Consider the following 9,743-nt stretch of genomic DNA (forward strand, 5'->3'; position numbering starts at 1 on the left):
AGAGAGAATCTGTCTTGCTGTACTGAATAATCTTTCAATAGTCTTTCAACAGACTTTCAATAATCTTTCAATAATCTTTCAATAGTCTTTCTATAGACTTTCAATAGTCTTTCAATAAGGCTATGGGTGGCACATACTGTATCTTCTGGCTGACTTTCCTTGGTGGAATTCATTTTGGGTGTGTTAGCGGTGCTGTGGGTGCGCCCAGCTCAGTGATGTATATACTAGAATATAGCTCTTCTTGAAGGTGGGTCTAACGTTACCTGCCCACTTTGCAGTGATTCAATGGACCAACTCCCCTCTCTCCATTGGTTACTTTCAAATTAACGAACAAATAAAAAAGTTGCAACGTGAATGTAATTTGTAACACAACGCATTATAGAAATATAGTGAAGTAGAAAGTACAGATATTTAATCTAAAATGTAGTGAAGTAAAAGTAAAAAGTACCCATGCTTAACTCTACTTAAATAAAGTACAGATACATGAAAAGTGTACTTAAGTACAGTAATGAAGTACTTGTACTTAGTTACATCCCACAACCGAATATTTAAGATGACGTTCAGATTTGCCAGTCACACACGAGCACATGCCAGAAGCTAGCAAGGGTCATCATTATCAGACATGACGCGGACGACACCATTATCCTCACAGCTCTACCAAATGTGTCACAGTACTGCATAAAAAAAAAAAAAAATATATATATATAACATGACCCGAAAAGGAAGACGCATGGAAAGATAATGGATGGATGAATAATGTAATATATAATATGATCTAATATCAAACATTCTATAAATGCTTAACATTACTTGAGGGATGCATATTGCCCTTAGCCTTTCATGTCAAAGTTTGAACCAAAAAACATCTTATTTTGAGAAATGACAGCGTTTTCCTTGTTTTGGTCAAACTTTCAAAACAATGTCATGTGTGATCACATGCAATATTGTGAGATATCGCACTCAGAGTTTGTGTTGTAAATATTTCTCAGATACTCCTACATCAAAGTGTAGGTCCCCATTTGTAAAATTGACTGATTTATAGCCATTTTTGTATTGGCTAATGTCCATTACCTGTAGCAGGCATATTAAATTGGAATGACACAAAAAGTATTCAGTTGTAGATGTACATGTTAACTTTTTCAGTTTCATTAAAATTATTCCAGTGGTGGAAGAGCTGTTTTTCCAACAGGATTGACTCCAACTGCTATTGGGTTTTTTTTGTATGTGTTTTTTATTTTTTATTATAAAAACAAGCTCTTGGTGTAAATGTTGTGAATGACTGTCAACTGCAACTATATCAAGTATTAGCACAAACTCTGTAATGTGAAAGTCATCCTGAATTAAGTTTGTTTCAGAAGTTAATCACTTGGAGATGTACATGTAATGATTTTTTCCTTAAAAGTTTAGTTTGTTCAAGGGATATGGAGATATTTTGCTTACAGACAGCATGAACACACACATGTATGCTAACGTAATACTTTGAATGACCATGGGCTATCCTTTCAGGCAGATCTCAGGCAGCACCAGGACATGTGAACATCTGAACCCCACTTATTTCTGACATTTGGTTTGGATTCTCAAATGTTTATTTCCTTTCGTCTGACTCCTTTCCTGTTTTGTACAGACTATTAAAGGCAGTTGTACTTTGAATCTGATTGTGAATAAGGGGTCTGTGCTACTATGGATCCATGTTTGTCCCATATCTGGTTTCCTCAATGTTCAGTCAATTGCTTTTATTTATTTATTTTTAACTCTGAAGTTCACTTACCTTCATCTTTTGAATTTTGATTAAAAATAGTGAGAAACGTGGTTGAACTTTTGTAAAGTTCTGTCACTCAAAGTACACGTTAAATGATTAAGAAACGGACTTTTGTTTGGTTTTGCTTTCGACAAAGAAAGCATGCCATCTCTGCCCTTTCAAATGAAACCATGTGGACTAATAATTAAGTGCTAGAGTTATTCTGTTAATCTTTTTTTTCTGTAAACTGTTACAGTCTGCTTCTTCAGAGGGACTACAGTTTTCTCAGAGACATCAATGTCTGGTATCCCTTTGTCATCGTTGGAGTGTATTCCTCAACTCTCTCTGCTGCAATGAGCAATCTCATCGGAGCCTCCCGCATCCTCTACGCCTTGGCAAAAGATGACTTGTTTGGTAGGTGGCACAATAGTTATTTGCTCTGGAGTAACTGCATTGGAAACTGCAGTCTGATGTCTTTTTCTAACTGGTGCCATTTCAGTGCTCTGACTCGAGATGTTCATTGGTTTAGGAAAGTTAAATGAAAAATGTGTTTACCACCAAGAACCTAAAGGCCAGAAAGTCTGACCTATAGAGTTCTGATTCTTAAGTCAGCCAGGCAGTTGAGCAGCGGTTGAATAGAGCATGTACCATTGTGTCTTAGGGGGAAGTAAATTTAACAGTCATCGGCATAGAAGTGGAAGGGCATGTTGTGTTTCCGGAAAATATCACCAAGCGGCAGCTGGTATAAAGAGAATAGGAGGGGACCCAGGATGGACCCCTGCGGAACCCCCCATTTAAGCTCTGCCTCTGCGGAACTAAAATCCTTGATGGAGACACAAAAGGATCTGTCAGCGAGGTAAGATCTGAACCAAGTGAAGGCTGATCCTGTGACGCCATCCTGTGATCCTTTTCTTTTTCAATATGACAACACTTGTCCTACACACCACCATTAGATGTTGGCTGGTCATGTTCTCTCTAGCCACAACCTTAAGGTCTCCATTCTCCCCCTGGTTACCTCGTCTACACAGAATGTAGTTTACCTGCGTCCTCCTGCCGCCTACTCTTTAACGTCACCATATGTTTTGTCCTCTTTTGGAAAAGTGTTTACTATAGCCTTACAGAATTTCATTTTCTTCTCTACCTCAAAACCAGCCTGTGGAGCACACTCACTGACAACATTCTACATCACACCTTCCACTTTTAATTTCAGACACTTCACCCTATCTGACACTCCTTTCACCTCTGTTACATTACTTGCAAGCTCTTCCTTCAGGGACAAGGGACACCTCTACTCCTTTTCCTATCCACGCCATGGTAAAACAGCTTAAACCCTCCACCAATGCTTCAAGCCTTGCTGCTCTAGATCTTTTGCACACATACGACATCAACCTTCCTTGAGATGGGGCCAAGGTGCTGTAGAGATAGGGCAGCCAACTGAAGACCAGAAAGTCGTGGTTTGACTCCCCGCCATCCCACATGTTGTGGTGTTTCTGAGCAAGTCACCCAATACCAAATTGCTCCCTGGGTGCTTACATAGCCATCACACCTGGGTGTATCTCAGGTGTGATGGGTTAAATGCAAATAACTAATTTCTTCATTGTTGGGAACATACAATGGTGACAGCACAAAGCACTTGTACTTACTTATACTTCCTTCTCTGCATTGTGTCAGATGGGACAAAGGTTGGTTTATGACATCATAGTTTTCCAGAAGGTTGCTTTTTGACTGTTTGTGCCAGGGTGGTATTTTAAGGCTTTTTTTGTTCTGGAGTAATTTTTAAAAATTACCATTAAATTAGTTAAAACTCTATTTCTTTGTGGACATAAGGCTGAAATTATGTATGCAGGGATGTAGTCCCACAAATGTTCATGTTTGGTGGTGCCCTAGAGGTTTTAAGCACAAAACTGTTCTCTTTGAAATACATTCACAAATCAGTCACTGCACTGGTGTGTTTTTCATTTCTTTGTGTAAATTTTTGCTGCCTGTTGTTTTGTCTTTATTACAGACAATGAACATCTTTCTCATGTCATCATTTCGTCCTTTATCAAGCCTGCTGCTAATTGATTTGTCCTGTTTTTTGTCCATTTAGCTGATTCGCTGTGTGTTTTAGAGGAGACAAATTGCTGTATTACATGACGTTTTTCTGTAGGGTGATCAAAAAGAGCAGAGCAAATGACTCAACTAAGAGCTCTCCTCTCACTTAACAGCCAGAGGGTCTACATAAATTAGATTAATCTGTTTAATTAGGAGTTAGCGACTGTGGAACCATGAATGTAGAATGTTCTTGTGGGGGGAAGCTGTGGGTGTTGTGAAGTGGTTACTGTGACCAGACTATATGAGTGTTTGCGTGTGTTCTTGTTGTCATTCATGCATGCTGCTCACTGCTTAACCTTGCCACTGTCCTATGCGAACTGACTGATGGATATGTCAACTTCCCAACACACACCAACACACTCAAAAGGAGTTTTCTTACCACACATCTCCATCTCTTTCCTCTCTATTGCTTGCTAATCTCAAGCTCCTTTACTCCTTTCCTGCCTTTCTCTCTCTCTCTCCTGAACTGCATTGATTTAACTTAAAAGTCTCATTTAATTCCAGTTCTTTATCAGGTGTGAAATGTACTCTCAAGCTTAGGCTTTTCTCCACCGTACGCCACTTCAGCACACTTTGGAGCAGACTTTCTTTTGTTTGTTTATTTTTTTATTTATTGAATTTTTTTTTAGTGTGTGTGTGCTGGTTTTTCTCTTTAGGTCCCAGTCACACCTGTCCTCTAAAAATCATTCTTAGCAATTTGATTGCATTCAGATAATGGTGTGAATGGCCTCAATGTGCATTGAAAACAGTTTCAAGTAGAGAAATTGTATTTTCTGTGTGCAGAGGCCTGAATGACCTTTTTTCTTGTTGCTAAAGCTAAAAAAAAAGCAAAATACTTGTTAGGTAAAGGGAGCAAACATATAAAAGAAATAGAATACTAGCTGAAAGCTAACTAGGGCAGCTGTGGCTGAGTGGTTAGAGCAGTCATCCTCCAATGCAAGAGTTGGGGGAGGGGTGGGTGTTTGATTCGAACTGTCCCTGGGCAAGACGCTGAACCCCTCGTTGCCTCTGATGTGTGAAGCATCAGTGTATGAATGTGATAAAGCTCTGATTATTCTCTGTATAGATCTAGTAGAGAGCTGTATAAATGGGTACATGAGGACACAGATCGTTGTAAAGAGCTTTGAGTATCTTGACTATCATATTTTCCGGCCTATTAGCCACTATTTTTTGCATAATTTGTATGCCCTGCGACTTATACACCAAAGCAACTTATTTAGGTCCCCCCCCCCCCCCCCCATATTTATAAAACAATTTTTGGCTGAGATATGACCGGTTTCATTCATTCTGACATTGAAAATATTGAACACTACCCAACAATTTTCAGTCAGGTCATCTGGACAGTTTCATTTTTAGCTGAAACGTTTCACCTTCCATCCGGAAGGCTTCATCAGTCAAGGAAACATACTGCACAAAACTGATTCTTCCCCCAATTTCCCATTCTTTGGGGGAAGTTTTGGATTTTTTCTCAATATAAAATTACAACATTTCAGTCATTTCTGTTCATTAATGAACGGAATCGTTTGGACCAACACAGACTCAAGGTAGATGTCATTAAGTTCTGCCTGTCCCCAAAACAACTGTGTATTTATCTGAATTTGGCTCCCCTGGCTCACCTGGAAAACATGTGATCTGATGCTCATGTGTCTTTGAGGCTCAACGTGACTTATTTGTTTCAATAAAGGTTGAATGAATGAAACTTCTCTGCCCAGTGGTATGGGTTTACAAGATTGTTGAAGGTATTTACAATTACCGGTAGGTTTGTTTTTTTTCAAGAAGTTTACTTAATCTCTTAATTCTTTCAGGTAAGGCGCTGTCTCTAGCTAAGAGGACGTCCCACAGTGGAAACCCCTGGGTCTCTGTCCTAATTTCCTGGTTTCTTGTGCAGGTTAGTGGAGATGTATAAATTGATTTGGGACTTCATTTGTTATATTACATTAATGCAGACATGTTTATACAAAGTGACTTCTAAGTGAGGAACATGCGGATGGAGATTGTTTGGAAATTTCAGAACAGTCACTACCTCTTGTGGAACAACCACTTTATTACAAAAATCAATATTTGAAGTAATTGTTAATTAATAATTATTCATTCAATTAATATTAATTGGTTAAATTTAAATTAATTGTTAATGGGAGGAGTTTGGTGAGGCCTTGGATAGAGACTCTCGGTCAGCTCTGCGGAGATTCTGGCAAACCATCAGGCAGTTGAGGAGGGGAAAGCAGCACTTTACTAACGCTGTGTTCAGTGAAGGAGGGGTGCTGTTGACCTCAGCCAGGGATGTTGTCGGAAGGTGGAATAAATACTTCTCGGACCGTCTCAATCCCACCAACACATCTTCCATGGAGGAAGCTGAGTCTGGGGACTTTGGGTTTGGTCTGACAATAACCATGGCTGAGGGGCCGAGGCAGGGCTCCGGGGGTGGATGAGATTCACCCTGATTTCCTTAAGGCTCCGGATTTTGTGGGGCTGTCTTGATTGACACTTATTTGCAATGTTTCTTGGACATCGGGGGCAGTGCCACTGGATTAGCAAACTGGGGTGCTGGTTCCCTTCTTCAAAAAGGGGGACCGGAGGGTGTGCTCCAATTATAGGGGCATCACTCTCCTTAGCCTCCCTGGTAAGCTCTATTTAGTGGTACTGGAGAAGCGAGTCCGGTTGTTGGTTGAACCTCAGTTCCAGAAGGAACAATGCGGGTTCCATCCTGGCTGTGGACCACTGGATCAACTCTTTACTAGGCATGGGGCCATTCCCATCCGGTATTGGTATCGGCCTCTGATACCAGCATAATTTACATATCGGATTTTTCTGATCCACCCTGCAGAGATTTCCGATCCATGTGCATGTCTGTCGCAGCTTGATTGAATATTTGCAGCCAAAATATAGTTTACTTTTACCCTCCAGGAGATATTTATCAGTACAATAGTACTAAATAAATCATAAAAAACATGAGTCAGAGAGATTAACTGTACATACACACCACACGTGATACATGAGGTGGGACAAAACTGTGTACATAGGGTCCCAGTTACATCCAACAACAACACAAATTGTAAAGAAAAACTTCAGTAAGAACTGAGTCATGAACTAAGAATATACTACGTTCACTAAACTAAGAATACACTAAGCACTAATAGTACAAAAACAATGTGCCAAAACAACAGCAGCACGAACATGAGTCTGTGAGCAGATGAGGACTAATGAACAAAGCAACATGAAATAATCAGCAGCATGAGATCAGCACCATAGACAGTCAGCAGCATGAGATCAGCATCATAGACAGTCAGCAGCACACATCCACAACCAAGTGGCATTACAGCAATTTTCACAGGGTTTTTTTTTTTTTTTTTTTTTGCAGTGATTTTCACAGGGTTTTTTTCTGGTTAGAGATTCATGAGTCTAACAGCTTCAGGGTAGAAGCTGTTCCTCAGTCTAGTGGTTCTACACTTAATACTCCTCAGCCTTCTGCCTGAGGGGAGTGGGGCAAAAAGTATGTGTGCTGGGTGAGTGAGGTCCTTCATGATGCAGGTGGCCCTCTTCCTGCATCTAGAGGTGTAGATGTCTGTGATGGTGGGGAGGCTGACTCCAACATCTTCTGTGCAGCCTTCACCACTCTCTGCAAAGCTTTTCTTTCTGCAGCTGTGCAGCCTCCATGCCACACGTTGATGCTGGAGCACAGGATGCTCTCCACTGCACACCTGTAGAAGGAGGTGAGGACTGAGCTTCCAGACCAGCTCGTCTCAGCCGCCTGAGGAAGTAGAGTCTCTGATGAGCTTTCTTCATCAGGCTGGTGGAGTTGTTCAATATGAATTGAAAAATAAAAGAAAATTATATTGAAAAAAAAAGAAACAAAAACAGCTACATTATAAAGCGATGTAAAATACTAAAAACAGGAACATGTTTGTGTTGATTTTGGCCATGAACTTAGCAGATGTTTGAAGCCATTTAATCACTTTAATGTTCACTTCAGCATATTGTTTTTATGCTATTATTTTCTTAGTTCATATCTTGGATCTTATTGCTGTTTTTTTTATATATATATTTTATTGTGTGATATAACGAGACCCTGTGTACATAATCTCGTCCCACCACATGTACCACATGTGGTGTGTATGACAATAAAACTCTCTGACTCTGACCGACTCTGACTTTAATGCTAGGAATAAAAAGGAACATGTTTTGTGTTAGCAAGATTTAATTCTAACTTTGAAACTTATCCAACATTAATAAAACTTACCTCAAGTTGCCTTTTTGGACATGCATGCATATATTTATACAAATTTTACTTGAGAGGAGATTATTACAGCCTCATATAAAATCAATGATGATGATGATATTGGAATAGTATCGGTATTGGCAGATATCTAGATTTAGATATCGGGATCAGATTGGAAGTCAAAATTGTGGATCAGTGCATCCCTACTCTTTACCCTCATCAAGGTCCTAGAGGGGTCATAGGAATTTGCCCATCCAGTCCATATGGTGTCGTTTGAAGGGGATATTACGTTTTGAAGTTTTATGTTTTTAATTAAAACTAATAAAAACAACAATTGAGACTTATTTTCTCCCTAGCTTCATGCTCGTCATGTGTTGTGTATGTAGTACACATAATATCTATCTACATTTTAAAGAGATCAAGGTATTTGTGGCAGAGCAGAATCTTCTTTGCAACAAACTCCTCCATCAATTCAGGTGTTCTGTTGGTGTCCAGATAACCAGCTTGCAGCTCCAGGTACGTCACTGTCAGCTGAGCCTTGAAGAAAAATATAAGATATCAATCAATCAATCAATCAAAAACTTTATTTCAAACACACGTGGTCCATACTAGTAAACAAAAACTGGCAAAAAAAAAAAAAGATAACGCCAACAAAACACAAAAAAATTAGAATGTTCATCCATTGCCATATAAATTAAGGCGCCAGTGATTCCATAGACTAGAAGAGAACCTAACCGAGTTTTGTACGGGGTTGGTCAGAGTATAAATGATGCTATTTACAGAGTTTGTTAGCCTACACATGCATCTGTACATAAGGTTTCGAAGCACAGCAGCACAAGTTGGTACACTGGCATTTACAAACATCTGACTGGCACTACTCCATCGCAGCACCTTAAGCAGCATCCTCATGCCATCATTGTACTCCACCTGAAGTTTATGCATACTGCTTTTTCTGTAATGCCGCCACAGGTGGGCAGTATACATTGGAGTACAACATGCTTTAAAGAGTGTACTTTTAACAGATACTGAGCACATAGAGAACTTCCGAAAAAGCATATTAGCTTGTACATATGGCATACAATGCTGCCTGTAAATGTCCCTATCATCAGACAGGTCAGCAGTTATGTAATGTCCTAGTTCCTCTTCAGCACACACAAAAAAAGAAACTGTCCAGATGACCTGACTGAAAAATGTTGGATAATGTCCCTAGTATTTCAACTCCTCACTGACTTGGAGAATGCTGCCAGACAGAGTGATCAGGGAAAGATAGTTTAGTGTCCTCTTTGCTCCTGATAATCATGAGGTTACTCTTTTTTGCATTATATTTAATATCAAAGTCCAATCCATACTGAGAGCAAACCCTTAACAGCTGCTGCAGACCAGCACTATATGGACAAAAGATTACAAGATCGTCAGCATACATCAGGTGGTTGATGGTTCTATTGCCAACACAACGGCCAGTCCTATATTGATTCAACAGCTTATTTTAATTAACTACTTCAGTAGCCTTTTAAGGAGGAGCTAGGACATGCTTAAAGTCTGAATGTTTTTAACATGAAGGTGATTATTAATTATTTAGTGTAATTAAATCAATACGAAAGTCTTGAAATTTCTGTTTGGGATTATTTTTATCATAATATATATAATAATTTATAATTATATATATATATATATATATATATATATATATATATA

General features: G+C 39.3%; 1 protein-coding gene across 1 annotated transcript in view; it reads left to right on the plus strand.

The window, feature by feature from the left end:
* zgc:153039 (uncharacterized protein LOC767698 homolog) overlaps positions 1-9,743 on the plus strand; it is a 127,077-nt gene that overhangs the window by 68,647 nt on the left and 48,687 nt on the right. Inside the window, exons 5-7 of the mRNA XM_037678440.1 lie at positions 515-526; positions 1,995-2,152; positions 5,638-5,720. Of these exons, the coding sequence (XP_037534368.1) occupies positions 515-526; positions 1,995-2,152; positions 5,638-5,720 (253 nt within the window). The remainder of the gene's footprint in view (positions 1-514; positions 527-1,994; positions 2,153-5,637; positions 5,721-9,743) is intronic.

The sequence above is a fragment of the Nematolebias whitei genome, chromosome 6 (genome assembly GCF_014905685.2).
Source record: "Nematolebias whitei isolate Nwh7 chromosome 6, NemWhi1, whole genome shotgun sequence".
Classification (NCBI taxonomy): Eukaryota; Metazoa; Chordata; class Actinopteri; order Cyprinodontiformes; family Rivulidae; genus Nematolebias; species Nematolebias whitei.